This window comes from Sander vitreus, unplaced genomic scaffold (assembly GCF_031162955.1).
Source record: "Sander vitreus isolate 19-12246 unplaced genomic scaffold, sanVit1 ctg318_0, whole genome shotgun sequence".
NCBI classification, from domain to species: Eukaryota; Metazoa; Chordata; class Actinopteri; order Perciformes; family Percidae; genus Sander; species Sander vitreus.
In genome coordinates, this window is record NW_027595465.1 from 7,501 (window position 1) to 26,539 (window position 19,039).

General features: G+C 41.4%; 1 protein-coding gene across 1 annotated transcript in view; it reads left to right on the top strand.

Annotated features, from left to right (window-relative positions):
• Positions 1 to 9,545, top strand: part of tmem178a (transmembrane protein 178a) — a 13,714-nt gene extending 4,169 nt beyond the window's left edge. The window contains exons 2-4 of the mRNA XM_078244867.1: positions 2,330 to 2,443; positions 3,004 to 3,141; positions 8,991 to 9,545. Of these exons, the coding sequence (XP_078100993.1) occupies positions 2,330 to 2,443; positions 3,004 to 3,141; positions 8,991 to 9,232 (494 nt within the window). The 3' untranslated portion in view covers positions 9,233 to 9,545. The remainder of the gene's footprint in view (positions 1 to 2,329; positions 2,444 to 3,003; positions 3,142 to 8,990) is intronic.
• Positions 9,546 to 19,039: the final 9,494 nt, after the last annotated feature.

The following is a 19,039-nucleotide window of genomic DNA, read 5'->3' on the forward strand; positions in this document are numbered from 1 at the left end:
TTCAGACTGTTTCCGACAGTTTCAGACAGCTTCAGACAGCTTCGGACAGTAGCTTCGGAAAGTTTCGGACAGCTTCAGACAATTTCAGACAGTTTCAGAAAGTTTCAGACAGTTTTGGACAGTTTCGTAAAGTTTCAGACAGTTTCTGACAATTTCGGACAGCTTCAGAAAGTTTTGGACAGTTTCAGACAATTTCGGACAGTTTCAGACAGTTTCAGACAGCTTCAGACAGTTTCAGACAGCTTCGGAGAGTTTCGGACAGCTTCGGACAATTTCGGACAGTTTCGGACAATTGCGGACAGTTTCGGACAGTTTTGGACAATTTCGGACAGCTTCAGACAGTTTCAGACAGCTTCAGACAGTTTCAGACAGTTTCTGACAGTTTTCGGACAGTTTCTGACAGTTTTGGACAATTTCTGACAGTTTTGGACAGTTTCAGACAGTTTCGGACAGCTTCAGACAGTTTCAGACAGCTTCAGACAGTTTCAGACAGTTTCAGACAGTTTCAGACAGTTTCGGACAATTTCGGACAGCTTCAGACAGGTTCGAACAGTTTTGGACAGTTTCAGACAGTTTTGGACAATTTCAGACACTTTCAGACAGCAGAAGCTCTGACCCTGCTTCCTCTCTGCAGATTAAAAACTGGGTGTAATCATGATGTCAGCAGTTTTCTCTCTGCAGATTAAATGCTGGGTGTAATCATGATGTCAGCAGTTTTCTCTCTGCAGCGTCTGGCAGCGAGCCAAGCTGAAACCTGGAGGTCAGAGAGGAGAGAGAGTAATCAGATTACTGCACTCCTAATCACATTACAACATGTTTCATATCATTACGCTGCATCAGACTGAAGATTACATCATCATCGATTTGTGCAGAAACCCAAACACACACAGACAGGTTATTATTATATATATTATTACTCAGAGATACATAGTCTGTTATTATTATTTATATTATTACTCAGACACACACAGACAGGTTATTATTATATATATTATTACTCAGACAGAGACACAGGTAACCCCTAACCCTAACCCCAGGAACATGGTTAACGAGGAAAAAATACAAAGTGTGGTCATTAAATAGACACGTACTGTCCGTCATATGTCGTTTAATCTAGCTAAATTATAAAGAAAATCTATTTGTTCACAGACATCACGCTAGGCTATATGCTAGCGCCATATACTACGTGCTTAATTGATGTTACTCACCCTCATAGTTATGGACCTAACTTGATATGTCCCACTTCAAAGCTTTCTCCCGTTTGATGGGTGCAGGTGAAAGAGCGTCGACCATTCTGTGCACATTGTTGACATATACTAATAATAAAGAAGTGGACGGAGGGGATAAGCAACTGACATTCTAACGTAAAGCGCACGCACCTTCAACGGGGCAGGGATCATTTCATTGGTCAACACTACACCTGGCATTCTATTGGTTGGGGAATTTTGAGAGGATTGTAACACAAACAATGCGAGAGCACAAGAGAAATCCGTGAGGAGAAGATTTGTAAGCGTGAAGAATCAGGCGAGGAGAGTGTGAGGAGAAGGGCCAAAGCTGAGAGCAGAAAATCTGTCCACAGAAAAACATATCTGAGTCCAAGCACAAAGTTTGAGCACAAGCAGAGCAAATCCAAGCACGAGCAGTGACTATTTGAGTGTGAGAGCAAGGTTTTGAGAGAAATTATTACAAAATTTGAACATAATATCAGTGAGAAATGCTCTCAAATTGAAAGAATGCACTCTTGAAGAAAGATAGGTAAATAACTCCATAAATAAAGGTTAAATACAAAAGTTGAGCTGGCAGTTTCCTCTGAAACTTGCCTGTACAGTACATAAGGTACAAGGAATTACTGTTGATGAAGCTGCAGTGTCCCTTAAAAAAGTATTTTCTGCAGGCCAGGCCTATGTGGCATTAAGTGGTGTCAGAGGTTTGCCAGCATTGGTGATTCAGGATTTTGAAGAGAAAGCCAATATACGCAATTTAGAGTATGGTTGATAATATTACAGGGCACACATTCAATACACATACTTTCACTGTGTTTTTGATTAATGTGCAGAGTTTGGCATGACATGTAGCAGATTTAGCATTTGCAGCTTAACTTTATTGCTGGAACAGAAACATAGCTTCCTGCTGCTTCCTCATTTGAAACTGTAGTCTGTCATATAGTAGCAATAACCCAGTGTTCCCTAACGCAGTGTTCCCTGACCCTAACTGAGCGTTCTGAGATAAACATGCAAAGTGACAGGTGCAGTACGATGACATCACAAGTGCAGTATGATGACATTACAGGTGCAGTATGATGACATCACCTGTCGCTGTGTCACTGCAGGTATCGCTGATCGCTGCACAGCTGTGAAGTATCACTTCTCTCAGCCAATCAGACTGAGGAACATCCCTCTGAACCTGACGCGGACCATCCAGCAGGACGAGTGGCATCTGCTGCGTAATATTATATATTATATACATTTATACATTTATATAACATTATAAACACTAGGACCATCCAGCAGGACGAGTGGTGTCTGCTGCTGATATTATATTTCATATATTACATATTGGACGTGTTAACATGCTTTTCATTTCTCTTCTTTACTGTTTGCTTGAGCACGTGTCTGGCTGAGAACATGAGGACCATTATTAAATCTGTGTTAAAGGTTTCCTGTTATAAAGCTCAATCTGTAGTTATGATGTTATCAGAGGGAACCGTTATGAGCAGAATTATAATAGATGATTATTGACAGACTGCCCAGTTAAGAGTCCTCCACACGCCATCACAGAGTTATGTAACAGCGTGGAGGGACAGCAGGAGGTGGTTACCACGGCAACACTCACTCTGTTTCCTCGTGTGTGTGTGTGTGTGTGTGTGTGTGTGTGTGTGTGTGTGTGTGTCTGTGTGTGTGTGTCTGTGTGTGTGTGTGTCTGTGTGTGTGTGTGTGTGTGTGTGTGTGTGTCTGTGTGTGTGTGTGTGTGTGTGTGTGTGTGTGTGTGTGTGTGTGTGTGTAGACCTACGTCGTATCACAGCAGGGTTCCTGGGCATGGCGGCGGCCGTGCTGCTGTGCGGCAGCATCGTGGCGTCCGTCGGCTTCTTCTGGGAGGAGAGTCTGACGCAGCACGTCTCCGGACTGCTCTCCCTAATGGCAGGTAACAGGAAGCAGCCGGCAGCCAATCAGAGGCCAGCTCAGGCTGACAGACAGTGCTGACTGAAGACAGGTGTTGTCAGGTGAAGATGGTCAGTTTGATTCTGCTGCCCTCTGCTGGTACACCAGATTATTACAACAATACACAACCTCAACATGCTCAAAATCAGTAAACTGATAAGGGTTATGTTAACAGATTTCATTTATTTGATTATCTGACAGGAAGAGTGCTCATTAATATGCAGCACATTAACTGTGAATGAGCCAGAGTTAGCTCTGCAGGCTGCTCCTGGCCAGTTTTAAATCAAAACCTAAAAAAATAACATTACTTATTAAAATCAGCACATTAAAGCGTTTGTTATGTGTCTTTTTTGTTTCTAAATGATAGCCACTGCCCCGACAACAGAAGAGGTTTGAACGCACCTTTGTTCCTTTGTTGGGGTTCAGGCAACATGCGTTTAGTTAATAATTAAACTCAAATATCCTAAAATATCTCTATGATCCTACCGAAACGTTGGAGGCTAATGTAGCATGTGTGTGTGAATTAGGGAAAATAAATAATACTGATGGTTTCTTAAATGATATCAAATGAGATGAAACAGGATAATTAATAAACTGTTTGGTCTCAAATAAAGCTAGGACTCCACAACTTCCACAGTTACCGAGCTCTCAATCAAAATCACTGACTCAGGAATATAAATATGGGAAGTCTTCAAATAATAACTGTGTTGTTTGAGTCTTCAAGATGAGACTTGGTTTTAATCCACAATGAGCTTGTGCTCAAACTTTAATGTACGACCGAACATAATCACCAAACCTAGTTTGTAGCTACTCTTCTTTGTTCCCTTTACCACCAACCTCCACCATGGTCATATCACCAGATAGTTCCCTCTGCTGGTCACATTAGGTATTACAGTTCATTCATTGCATATCAACACATCCCCCTTTCTTTGAACTGTGAACAAAACATGCCTCAACTTATGTAAATGACATTGGGATCATGAACAACCAGATTCACATATTTTTCTTTGCAACTTATATACATTTTTTTTTAATAATACTTTTCTCTTCTCTCTTTAAACAAATGAACTTCAAAGATCACCAATTATACATCTCACTTTCCACTTTTCCACTTTCAACACTCAAAAAGAGAACATTTGAGAAGTTTGTGACGGTTCCTTCTGAGCACGTGACCCTCCTCAGTCCTTACTTCATATGCTCTCAGTCCGACCTCCTGGAGAACAAGAGCTTTTCGGTTCCACGCATGCTGGTCTTGGATACGCATCACATTATCTTTGACAAGTGGTCTGAGGGTTTTGGTTGACTTGACATAACACTGTTTTTGTTTCCATTTCATATTCTCCAGTTCTGTCTGTCTCTGCATTCTTCTTGTTGTCTGTATAGCAAGGTAGGGTTGTGCGTAACTTGTGATTCATCAACAGTTCTGCTGGGGATAAACCACATTCAAGACAGGGCCGTTCTGTAGCTTAGTAGAGCTGAATAAGGATCCAACTTGCTGTCTGTGGCCTTTTGGAGAATCTGTTTGATGATATGCACTCCCTTTTCAGCTTTGCCATTTGCCTGTGCATGCTGTGGACTTGAAGTGACATGGTGAAATCCATATTGTCTTGCATTCCTTGCTGTTATAGCAAGGACCATTGTCGCTCACTACAGTCCTTGGTATCCCATGCCGGGCAAAAATGAACTTGACATGAGTAATGACACAGTTGGAAGTTGCACTTGTGAGCAGAGCAATTTCAGCCACTGTGAATGTTTTCCATCACTGTTTGTAGCTCCTTGTCTTTGACTGTTTCTCGCACCCTTTGGAGCACTTTTGTCTTTCATTGTGCTCTAGTAGAGTGGAGCCCCACATTACCACATCATCTACATAACTACGGACCCCTTCTAGGCCCTCTAGCATATAGTCCATTGCTCGATGATATATTTCAGAAGCTGAGATTATGCCAAATGGCATTCTCAGGAATCTATATCTCCCAAAAGGCATATTGAATGTGCAGTATCTTGAGCTCTCATCATCCAACTTGATTTGCCAGAATCCCTGTGTCGCATCTAGCTTTGAGAAGTCCTGGGTCCATGCATATTCTCAGTTCTTTGCTTGCATTCTTTTTGTTGACACACACCATTGAGTTTACCCACTCTGTTGGTTCTTACACTTTTGTGATGACTTTTAACTGACATCCTTTCCAGTTCCTTTTTGAGGCACTCCCAAAGTGGAGCTGGAACTCTCCTTGGTGCATGGATTACTGGAGTTGCATCCTCTCTGAGTTTGATTTTGTATGTGCATGGAAGACATCCTAGTCCTTTAAAAACGTCTTGGTAACGATGCACAATGGACTCAACTGTGCCTGTGTGTACACTTACTGCTTCTGAGCAGTTTATGTGGTAGATTCTCCTCACCAGGTTCAATTTCTTTGAGGAGACACCACCGAGCAGTGACTCCCGCCCCTCAGGTACAACAGAGAACAGTACATTGTAGCTTTTGTCCATCACAGTCAATTTCAGTCTGCACTGACCTTTGCTTTCTATGTCTTTTCCGTTGTAGTCTTTCAGTGGCACTCTTTTCTTGATTATTCTAGGCTTTTCTTTCATGGCCTTAATTTCAGTCATGCCGATCAAGTTTGCTTGTGCGCCTGTGTCAATCCTTAGCGCTACTAAAGCTCCATTGATTGGTAATGATACAATCCATGTATCTTCATTTTCTAAGTGCCTAGCATTTCCCTCTATGGCATAGGTCACTAACAGACGGACTACGGTCCGGATCCGGACCTAGAAGCCGTCCCATACGGACCCGGACCAAAACAAAAGATTATGAATTAAAACCTGACGGGGCGCTTCTCTTTTAATATGTGCAGCTTTTGTAGTCTTTACGGTAGTGGTTTAGTGGATGAGGAAGTGCACAGTCCAATTGCATGTGAGTTAAGCCATCCCACGTGATACCACTCAGCCAATGAAGTCTTTGCATTCCGGGCGGTAAACATTGGGACTCTACAGTGCAGACAGATGAGAGAGTTAGAGGCAAGTTACACAGGAAAAGAAAGTCGGATTAAAAAGCTAGCAATACATGTAGAAAACAAAGGGAGCGAAAACAGACGAGTGAGACAGAGAAAGGGTAACAGTTAGAGGAAAATAAGGAACAATTTTCACATTTTATTTATTTTCTCTTATTTTGAAATGCAGCCCTAGTTTTATTTAGTTAATGAGAGAACATTATTCATATCTACATTCATACATATATGTTCAGTTCTATGTTACGTGACAATTAATATTGTCAACAAGTTTTTGAATTGTACTGAATTAATTTGATTTGACGGTCAGTTATTGATTACTGTTGAGACCTTTAACTCACTCACGAAAAGAGGATAAAGAAAAAGAAAAAAAAGAGAGAGAAGCAAATGGGAACGAGTAATTTCTTTAAGCTTCATATATGCTCAGATTTGTTATGTTATGTGCGCATGCGCAGCTTCATTAGAAACTTTAATTATGGCACCTGGTAATCATTTCACCCAGATCATCTTCAGGAGCACACAGCCCGTTGGTATGTAACTGGTAACTACTCACGCAGTCTAGTAATAATATTTAAGTCACTTATATGTTTGAGCAATGAACGTTTACCTCACTGTGTCTGTGTTAGTTGGCCGAGAGTAACTTGTAGCTCGCAAGGTGCGGTTGCTCAGCGACCCGGATGCTGTATAGCATTAGGCTATCATTAGCCGTTTGCGTTGTGCTGACTGTTCGGAGCACTCTGCTGGTTTCTGGTGGCGGTGGTGATGGCGGTGGTTTGGTTCGGTGATCCATGGTGGAACGCCGCGTTGTTGTGTTTGTGCGTGTGTTAATCCTTTGTACAAGGCACATGGTGGCATGGGTTCTGTGTCCTGTGACAGCGTCCATAGCAACCAGTGACGGCAGAGTCACTGTGCGGATGCTCCTCTGACGCTAGGCATTCTGGGTGATGTAGTCAATGTTGTTTTAAGCCAGATTTGCCACATTTTGATGGTGTTGCAGGCTTCGTTGATTTCATTATTTACATTATTATTATTATATTATATTATTTGAATAATATGGTTACATGGTATATTTGAATAATATATTGTCATTATTTGTTTGTTGTATTTCAGGTTTATGACCTGTGGTCATTTCATTTAAAATAAACTTAAGGACAAACACGAGTCATGACATGGTGTGCTTCCTGGTAAGCCTTTTCGGAGGGCTAAATAACGGAAAATCCGAACAATTACATTCAGGTGTTGATACAACTACTAGGCTACTTAAATATATATAACACTAAATTGTTAGACATTATGATCTTCCGGACTTTTGCTTCAAAACATTTTCTCTAACTGGACCTTACATTGTCTTGCAAAATGATTTTTTCCTTTGCAATTCGAGCATCGTTTGCCATAGGCAGGGCACTGCCGGGGCTCATGTCTGCTACCACAACGTTTGCAGGAGTACGCTGCTGCATCTTCTCTGTTTTTCTATTGTGGTGTATACTTTTTCATCTTATTTTTGACTACAGCTACCTTAGCACATGTACTGCTGTGGCATTCATTTCACTAAACGTCTTTGCGTGCTGTTGGGCTAATTCACTTGCGTGACATAGTCTCTCTGCTTCTTCCAGAGTCAGTTTAGCATCTCTTAAAAGCCTCTCCCTTATCCTCTTATCTTGGATTCCATAGACTATTTGATCGCGGATCATAGAATCTTTCAGATCTCCAAAATCACATGACTGCGCTTTTAAGCTTCAAATCACAGTCACAAAGCAATCAAAAGTTTCGTTGGGCTGTTGCATCCGTGACCGGAACACATACCTTTCATACACAATGTTTTTCTGTGGCTTCAAAACATCCAGTTTACGAGTCAAACTGAAGCTTGACAAAAATGGTTTACTCCTGGTACCATGTGTTGTTTGAGTCTTCAAGATGAGACTTGGTTTTAATCCACAATGAACTTGTGCTCAAACTTTAATGTACGACCGAACATAATCACCAAACTTAGTTTGTAGCTACTCTTCTTTGTTCCGTTTACCACCAACCTCCACCATGGTCATATCACCAGATAGTTCCCTCTGCTGGTCACATTAGGTATTACAGTTCATTCATTGCATATCAACACAATAACTATTGTTTTTTTAAATATGAACTAAATATGACTAATAGATAGTCAGTAGCATTTACTTCTCTCATCTTGGCAGCAGAGTCTTTAGATAACATCTTGATCCTGATCATTTCGTTTCGTTAAACGTAGGAAAAATAATCAGTTATATGAAGATGCTGCTTGCTTAAAGAATCTGTGAAAAACAAGGTTGCCGTTCTCAAGTCCGTTGTCTTCAGGAAACAACAACTAGCTAGCAAGCTACACGCTGAACATATCAAGTTATGAAGAAGATGTTTTGTTTTATTTTGTTTTGTTTTGTTTGTCTTTATTATCTGCCTGTAAATTTACCCTGTAAAGCGACTTTGAGTTCGTGAAAAGCGCTTCGAATATAAATTCGATTATTATTATTATTAAGATGTGGATGGAGCAACAAGTCAGACCTGCTGGTTCTTTCAGGGAATGATTGATAAGATTTAATAAGAATATGTTAGATCATTTCCTCTCTAACTGGGACGTTCCTTCCTGAGACTATTTATCAGAGTCACCTTCGCTGCGGCTGGAGCTCAGCGCCGCCCAAGACAACTGTGATTGGTTTAAAGAAATGTAAACATCCCAGAGCGTTTATTCTCGTATCCCAGAATGCATCTGTGGTGTAGCCAGACCTTCCTCCACAGCGCTGTGCAGAGCTTGGTATAAGAGACTTCTTCCTGCTGATTGTCTGTTTCCTGTTTCCTGCAGGGATCTTCTGCACCATCTCTCTGTGTACGTACGCGGCCAGCGTGACCTACGACCTCTCCAGGAACCCGCCCTTCATCTACGGCCTGCCAGCGGACGTGGATCATGGGTACGGCTGGTCCATCTGCTGTGCCTGGGCCAGTCTGGGCCTCACCGTGGCCGCCGGCTGCCTCGGGACCACCTTCCCCTTCCTGAGCCGGGCCGGAGCTCTGCGCTCCAAAACCGCCCGCGAGTCCTCCGTCTGAGGCGCTGGCTGCCCGGCAACCAGACCGGGAGGAAACCTCGGGCAGGCTATCGGACCGGGATGCTCCTGGGTCACGGGACGCCGCGTTCTGGACGGTTCTGGACGGTTCTGGAGGCTGAGCCTCGGTCTGATCCACTGCAGGAACTCAACACGTGTTTCTAAAATGTGTTCAATGAATCTGAAGCAAAGTGTTTGTAAGACAGAAGTGTCTCTCTGCTGCCCCCTGCTGTGTGTTTATGATATGGACTTTAAAGTAACACACACACACACACACACACACACACGCAAATAGACACACACACAGACACAAATAGACACACGCACACACACACAGACACACACACAGACACACGCACACATAGACACAGGCACACAGACACACACACACACACACACACACAAACAGACACACACACATAGACACAGACACACACACACACACACACACACACAAACAGACACACATAGATAGACGCACACACACACGCACACAGACACACACACACACACATAGACACACAGACACATGCACACAGACACAGACACACACACACACACACACACACACACACACACACACACATAGACACACACACACACACACACATAGACAGACACACACACACATAGACACACACACAGACACACACAGATATGCTACAGTCGCGTCCGACTCAGTCTGAGACCAACAAAGTCTCTTTAAAGTTTGGGTTGAGATATTAATTTTTTATAGTACGTAAGACTCAGCTGACTTCTTCCGAACATCTTTGCTGCGCTCCAGCTGGCTGTAGTGATGTCACAGACATGTTTAATGTTCAGGTTCAGTTTGGATAATAACCGTGTGGAGCAGGATGTGGAGGTCTGAACACAGAACGATATCATGAATCCAGATGTTTTCAGACTGAATTCTGATGTTTTCAGACTGATTTCAGACTGAGTTCAGATGTTTCCAGATGTTTTCAGACTGAGTTCAGATGTTTCCAGATGTTTCAGACTGAGTTCAGACTCGACTGCTGGAAGAACCTGAAGATCCAAACATCAGCCTGCAGTCCAAACTTCTTTAAATATTAAGACATACCTTAGCATCAGACACAAAATGTCTCTGAACAGTCACAGGTGTTTCCAGGTAACCTGTCTGTTTGGGCGCTCGTTCTATCTCTAAACGGTGTCACCATGTTGCTATGGTTTCCAGGTTAAAGGCCGTGTTTCCTGTGAACAGTGTGAAACAGCTTTGATTTTGGTGTTCTCTCGTTTGGTGGCTGGATCAGATGCAGGGCTGGCTAACCAATTCAACAAGTATCGAGTATTGAAAAATTCCTCGTCATTCAATACCAGATGTCAATCCCTAACGAGTAAATCTCATCAGCGTCAGGGACCCAATCCGCACTCAGCATGCTTCTACCAAGATGTAATAGTGTCTGTGATTGGGTGTCTACGCTCACGTAGTCACAGCTGAAACATCCATACATCGTTTAGGAACCAGTATCAAAGTCACAGTCTTGGTATCAGTACCGGTGTCAAACGTTTTAATCCGATACCCAGCCCTAGTTACAGCTGATAGCCAATCAGCAGAGACGTGCCTGTAAACTCGTGGTAATGAAAAGGTTGAGCACTCACAGCAGAGTGTGTCGGGGCTGAGCGTGGCCCTGGTCTGGTCTCTATCAGGTATGTGATGTTTCAGGCAGATTGGAAAATGTAAAGGGAAGGCTATCTGTGTTATGGCGTGTTATGGCGTGGCACGGACCGGCCTATGGGGCCACGCCGGCATCCTGAACGTCTTGACAAGCTGCTGGCCCAATTTGAGAAGGATGCTTTAAATCTTCCTGGAGGAGTTTGAAAAGGTCCCATACCTGCAAAGGGCCTAAAAAGGCATGTTATCACATGACCTATGACATCATCGTTAGAGCTATCGAAACTTCCTTTGCAATTTAAGGTGACATCAGTCGAAGGATTATTCCAACCAAAAATGAGAGAAATACGATTAACCCCCTAGGCGGAGTTTGAAATAATTTGCATAAAAATCTGTTAAAAAGGTGTGAGTGACTGAACCACTGCAGCTGTTTGGATCCCAGAGTTCATCCGCACACACACGTGTAAATATGAAGAAGTGTTTTTTACCTGTTAAGAGAATATATGAAGTCATTGAAGTAGTGTTACTGTATGTACGAGTTGTTGTTGTTGAAATGCATTCAGCCATCGGCCTGCGAGCTGAGCCACTGACTCGGACCCAAAAACCCTCGGAGTTTTTAAAGAGTTTAAAAACCTGTGGAAACAAACGTGTTTGTCCGGATAAAACGTGGAAAATTTACAACAGAACATCCAAGAGTCCCTTTACTCATCACCCTAAGAACTGAGATCAGAGCTGTCTCTTCGCTGCCTTGCCTTCTTCTCTCTCTCTCTGACAGGAAGACCAGGTGATCAGATTGATTACAAACCTGAATGCTGCTCTTTGGTCCTTTATTATTTATTAAATTTAGGAGTCAATGTTGAGTCATCATCAGTCTCTGACCTGTAGCCAGCTCCATGCCTCGTCTGTACCCTCCGATACCCCCTAATGTATCTCTGATACCCACTAACAGCTGATTCATCAGATATTTCTGATCACCAGACCCAAACAGAATCTGTGGATTTCTTTTATATGTTTTAGCTGTGATCCAGGATGAAATCTGTAGAATTTAGCGTTTACTATTTTCTGATTTGGGTGGACATGTGTTAACATTATGAGTTTTATTTTATTTTGTTTAAAATTCTGCGTCTGCATATTCTGTCTGGCCAGTTTATCAGGTATTTCTGATCAGATGTTAGCATTTATCCCCTCAACTCGTTCTCACTCCCAACTCTTGGTCAGCGCCTCTCAGCGTCAGATAGCATCTCCTTTAGACGCTATCTACGGTACGGGACGCACCGGGCAGAGCAGCAGTATATATAGGGTTAGTAGTAATAGTATATATATATAGTATGTAGAGAGACAACAGTAGAGAGTAGTATGAAGAGAGACAACAGTAGAGAGTAGTATGTAGAGAGACAACAGTAGTGTCAGGGACCAAGCAGTAAGACAATTAGGAAAACAGGAGTTTGTTGAAAATAATGGGTTTTTATTTACCCAAAAAATGCACAAAACAATATAAAACCCACGAACTTAATATATAAACCTCTAAAATAGGTCAACTCAATATAACTTAAACCAAACATAACTACAACAAAAATAAATGTGAACTCAAACTGCCCTCCATGAATGAGACAAAAGGGAACATATATACTAACCGGGCCAAACCAAATAACACACATAGGGGAAAACCAAAATGGACATAATTGAAACTAATACAAATAAACCCAACCTAAACCTAAATCCCCCCTCCAGCATGGCATCTGATGGTATGGCCCAATTGACAGGCCATAGTATATAACAGTCCTTCACCCTTGGCCACACCTTTTCTGCACCGGGAAGGACCATTGCTGGCTGTTTAACCTGTGTGGCATAGGCCATCACGTAGTATGTAGAGCGACAACAGTAGAGAGACAACAGTAGAGAGTAGTGTGTAGAGAGACAACAGTAGAGAGTAGAGAGACAGCAGTAGAGAGTAGTGTGTAGAGAGACAACAGTAGAGAGTAGTATGAAAGATACTTGGTTGGGGGGGTGGATGTGTCTCCAACTCAGGACTTTCTCCCAGGAGACCGGGGTTCATGTCCCGTTCTTGTCCCCCATGTCACTGAAACGTACATTTTGTAACCCCACCCACCATCTTTTCCTAAACCTTACTTTCCCGTTCTTGTGCCATATGTCAGTTAAACGTACGTCCCGGCCCAGAGAGTCTAAATGTGACGCTAAAGGCGACTTCTTGTGTCAACAACAAACACCAAAGTCACCTGACCAAGCGTTGCTGGGAGTGAGAATGTGTTGATACCCTCTTAAACTATCAAATCCTTGGATGCCTTTTCTACCAACTCTCCTTGTGATGCCCCTCCTGAACCCTCTGATATCCCATCATACCCCTCTGATATCCCATCTTACCACTCTTATGTCCCATCATACCCCTTTGATATCCCATCATACCTCTCTGCTATCCCATCATACCCCTCTGATATCCCATTGTCAGTACCCGATCCGTAACGACTGTAAGATCCGTTCTGCGCATGCGCACAGTTCACACATGCGCAGAAACTCAACGTGTTTTACGACACTACCTGATCAGTTCTACACTTGCGCGAACACCGGCAAACTTCACAGCTCTATGCACGCATTGGCGTAAGGATGTTTGGACATTTCTGGTTACCAGAAGAAAACATTAGACAGTGACAGTAGACCGTTATGATGGCAGAGATGAAGTTTACAAGGTGTTTGCTGGAGTTGCCTAAAGTATCTGTTAATGATGTACGGAGGGTCGTCCGGCCATCCAGTACGACACCATGTAGCAAATTAAATAAAGGCTTCAAATTTTACGTTTCATCATTTCTTTGCAACTTTGAAGGTAATTTGCTAACGCTAGCTAGCCTGAGCTAGAAGCCTTGCTTTGGTGTTTTAAGTCATGACTCCATCCTGCTTCAGGTTAATCATGCTTTAAATAAAGTGTAAGCATGTGTATACCTCTCACTTCATGTGTTTGCACTTTGATGAAAGTATCAGGTAAAAACAGGGCTACAAATGAGATCTCTGTGAGAGACCAGCTAACTCCTAGCAAACTATTATGTAGCTCAATGCTGGACATTTCACCCCAAATTCCGGTCACTTTACTGTATTTGGTTTAGAAGCCTTTATTGGTGATTTTTCTTTTTTTACGGTACAAAGTCCTGCTACATACGTACATATATAGCTAGCTATATATGCTCCGCTATGTCGCGTTAGCATGCAGCTACAATAGTTAGCTATGAGTATGCTAACGTTAGATTGTAGTGGAACGAAGCAGCACTTTCTAATGTCAAAAATCGCAGATAAAGGCTTCTGAACCAAACACTACACAATCGGACATGTTTCAGCAGGAATGTGACCCGTATTGGGGAGAATTTAACATTACCAGCTAAGATGACATGTTTACTGCCGTTAGCATGTAGCTACAATAGGGGTATACAGCAGTGGTGGCTGGAAGAGCTGTCATCCCGTCTTCAAAAGGACACTTATGTACGTTTACACTTCATCACATTAATAATAGTCTATGGTTATTAGTCAATACGAAGTATTACAAGTAAAAACATTAGCATAAACAAAACAACGACGTCGCTACACGGTTTTGGATCAGTGACAAGTCTCGATTGTTTGTAGCTATGACTATTGTATAATAAAGTCGTAAAGTGTTTCAACACATGCGTGGTACAAATCGCACAGGGACATTGTTAGTTTTCTACTCCGTAATTATGTGCATGCGCATACAGGCGGTACGGATCGGGTACTGACACCCATCATACCTCTCTGATATCCCATCATACCGCTCTGATATCCCATCATACCTCTCTGATATCCCATCATACCCCTCTGATATCCCATCATACCTCTCAGATATCCCATCATACCCCTCTGATATCCCATCATACCTCTCTGATATCCCATCATACCCCTCTTATAGCCCATCATACCCCTCTCAGGGTACCCGCGGGTCTAAAATGTATTAAAAAGTCTTAGGTTTAATACTCTAAAACTAAGGCCTTGAAAGTGTAACATTACAGAAAAAAGGTCTTAAAATATTTCTTGTCCTTTCGTAGGATTAAATAAATGCCGCAACATCATAAAGAAATGTTTTGTGTGGGTAAAGTTTGGATGTTATACGTCCGTGTATTTATTTAGTATTTTCAGTTTCATAGCATAGGAGCTCTTAATGTGACAAATATTTTGTTCATTTTGTTGTATTATTTGATGGTGTATGTATAGTATAAATACATATCTAACATTAACTGTCAGTATAACCAAAACAATTCACAATCGATTGTTACCAACGTGGACAAAATAACATTTCAAAGTACTAATACTTCCATTCAAACCGTCACTTTTGTCAATATTTTCCATAAAGTTACTTGCAGCTGAAATGTATTCAAATTCATGTTGTTTATATCTGTGGGATGAATGTAGTATGGAGTGGAGATTAAGGTCCCATAATGCAATTCAAAATGTAAATAAACAGAAATACACCCTTCAATCAAGTGCTGTGGATAATGTATACAACTGTTAATGCACAGATATTTCTTAGACTGTACCACATTAAAACTTCTAATAAGGCGAAAAAGTTGACAAAAAACATTGAAAAAAAGCAACCAAAAACATCAGAGAAAGCAGCCAGAATCTTTAAAAAAAATGTGCAAATTTCTTTCGACCTTTCCACCATTGGCTTTTTCACCACTTTTTTCTAGCTTTCTAGAGACAACAGTAGAGTAGTATGTAGAGAGACAACAGTAGAGTAGTATGCAGAGAGACAATGGTAGAGAGTAGTATGTAGAGAGACGACAGTAGAGAGTAGTATGTAGAGAGACAACAGTAGAGTAGTATGTAGAGAGACGACAGTAGAGAGTAGTATGTAGAGAGACAACAGTAGAGAGTAGTATGTAGAGAGACAACAGTAGAGAGTAGTATGTAGAGAGACAGCAGTAGAGAGTAGTATGTAGAGAGACAACGGTAGAGAGTGACAACAGTAGAGAGACAACAGTAAAGAGTAGTATGTAGAGAGACAACAGTAAAGAGTAGTATGTAGAGAGACAGCAGTAGAGAGTAGTATGTAAAGAGACAACAGTAGAGAGACAACAGTAGAGAGTAGTATGTAGAGAGACAGCAGTAGAGAGTAGTATATAGAGAGACAACAGTAGAGAGTAGTATGTAGAGAGACAGCAGTAGAGAGTAGTATGTAGAGAGACAACAGTAGAGAGTAGTATGTAGAGAGACAGCAGTAGAGAGTAGTATGTAGAGAGACAGCAGTAGAGAGTAGTATGTAGAGACAACAGTAGAGTAGTATGTAGAGAGACAACAGTAGAGAAGTATGTAGAGAGACAATGGTAGAGAGTGACAACAGTAGAGAGACAACAGTAAAGAGTAGTATGTAGAGAGACAACGGTAGAGAGTGACAACAGTAGAGAGACAACAGTAAAGAGTAGTATGTAGAGAGACAGCAGTAGAGAGACAACAGTAAAGAGTAGTATGTAGAGAGACAGCAGTAGAGAGTAGTATGTAGAGAGACAGCAGTAGAGAGACAACAGTAGAGAGTAGTATGTAGAGAGACAACAGTAGAGAGTAGTATGTAGAGAGACAACAGTAGTGAGTAGTATGTAGAGAGACAACAGTTGAGAGTAGTATGTAGAGAGACAACAGTAGAGAGTAGTATGAAGAGATACAGCAGTAGAGAGTAGTATGTTGAGAGACTGCAATAGAGAGTAGTATGTAGAGAGACAACAGTAGAGAGTAGTATGAAGAGAGACAGCAGTAGAGAGTAGTATGTAGAGAGACAACAGTAGAGAGTAGTATGTAGAGAGACAGCAGTAGAGAGTAGTATTTAGAGAGACAGCAGTAGAGAGTAGTATGTAGAGAGACAGCAGTAGAGAGTAGTATGTAGAGACAACAGTAGAGTAGTATGTAGAGAGACAACAGTAGAGAAGTATGTAGAGAGACAATGGTAGAGAGTGACAACAGTAGAGAGACAACAGTAAAGAGTAGTATGTAGAGAGACAACGGTAGAGAGTGACAACAGTAGAGAGACAACAGTAAAGAGTAGTATGTAGAGAGACAACGGTAGAGAGTGACAACAGTAGAGAGACAACAGTAAAGAGTAGTATGTAGAGAGACAGCAGTAGAGAGACAACAGTAAAGAGTAGTATGTAGAGAGACAGCAGTAGAGAGACAACAGTAAAGAGTAGTATGTAGAGAGACAGCAGTAGAGAGTAGTATGTAAAGAGACAACAGTAGGGAGACAACAGTAGAGAGTAGTATGAAGAGAGACAGCAGTAGAGAGTAGTATGTAGAGAGACAGCAATAGAGAGTAGTATGTAGAGAGACAACAGTAGAGAGTAGTATGAAGAGAGACAGCAGTAGAGAGTAGTATGTAGAGAGACAACAGTAGAGAGTAGTATGTAGAGTGACAACAGTAGAGAGTAGTATGTAGAGAGACAACGCTAGAGTAGTATGTATCCAATACAATCCATTTTATTTATATAGCACATTTAAAAAACAAAGGTTTACAAAGAACAACATAAGACCACACATTAAAACAAACAAACAAACTTTTTGGAGCGACCAGCCGAAGTTGATTAGTAGACCTAAGTGACCGTGAGGGGGTGTAAACTTGTAAGGGGTCTGAGACAATAAGATCTCAAAGTGTATTCTAAATTGGACCGGGAGCCAATGTAACGAGGCCAGGACTGGTGTTATGTGTTCATGCTTACGAGTTCCGGTTAAAAGACGAGCAGCAGAGTTTTGAACTAACTGTAAGCGTGAGAGAGAGGTTTGGTTAACGCCAATGTAAAGTGCATTACAGTAGTCTAAACGAGTTGAAATAAAAGCATGAATCACATGCTCAAAGTGCTTACACTATAATGAATTTGAGTGTAGATTTTACAGTAAATACCTGGCAAAAACGTTGCCAATAAAGTCTTGTAAAAGTGCTGTTAATTACTGTAGAAAAAGATTACAGTATATTACAGGATTGTATACTGACTGTATGGTTCCTGGACCTATATACTAAGTCTAGTATGGATATGTTATTATTTGATTTACTATAGATAGACGGAAAGGAAGAACATAGATGGAAAAGAAAGAGAGTTAAAAAAAAACATGTGTATGTATGTATGCATCTGTGCCTGTGTATGCATGGGTATATGTGAGCTGTAGGTAGGTAGATATATGGTGTATGTGTATGTAAAGAAGAATTGTGTTGAATTGTTTTGTATTTAACTAAAGGATAAAAATAGAGAAAGGGGGTGGGACTAGAAAAGTTTGTTTATGAACTTTTCCCACTCCTTTTTGAACATGGGAATTTCTTATTTAAATTACTTACAATAATTTCGGTAGATTGTGCTGAGAAGTACATGTCCTTATTTATCTGTCATTTTAATTTTATATATATATATATACATAAACGACATATATATAAACGACAGCCTTTTCAAGGCATTTGAGAAGGAAGGAGTCTGAGAAATGGAGTTTTGGATAATGTTCAGATTTGACAGTTTTACCAATATGCTAAAATATACAGCGACTGAGGAAGCCTAGTAAGGAGTCCATAGCAACCAGTTATTACCCAGAGTGCCTTGCTGAATGGTCTCAATGTTTTATTGTTTTATTTCATGTGAATACTAGTTTACTAGAGGAGTAACTTAGTATTTGAAGTAATGCAGTAATGCAGGACGTGTGCATTTAGTTTCCATGCTGTGTTTCCACAACAATGTTAGTGAGTTAATCTACTGAAATGGCCCCCACACCATAACAGAGGAGTGGTATGTGTAAGGTGAGAGAGTAGAGGTTAAGTCATGTTAACAGTGGTAATCTGTCCATCTCTGCCAAGTACCAACTAGAACAGAAGGCATCAATAACTTATTGGGGAGGGTCATAGAAAAATGTATTGCTGACGAAGGGAGGGTCAGGTCTATTTTGATGGGGGGGTGCAGCAGGCGTCACTCTGCCACGCGCACTCCCACTCAGAAGAACCGCCCAATAAAGTAGAACATTTATTTAAGTCTTTATTTAGGCTATGCAACAGTCAAAGACAAGCACTCAGAACCTAAAAACCAAACACAAACAGTCATTATGCCAGGGGGTTGCAATAAAATAACAAATACAACAGTTTAGAAAGATCTTGGGGAAAAAAGGAGAACCACCCATTTACGTCAGAGCCCACTGCGC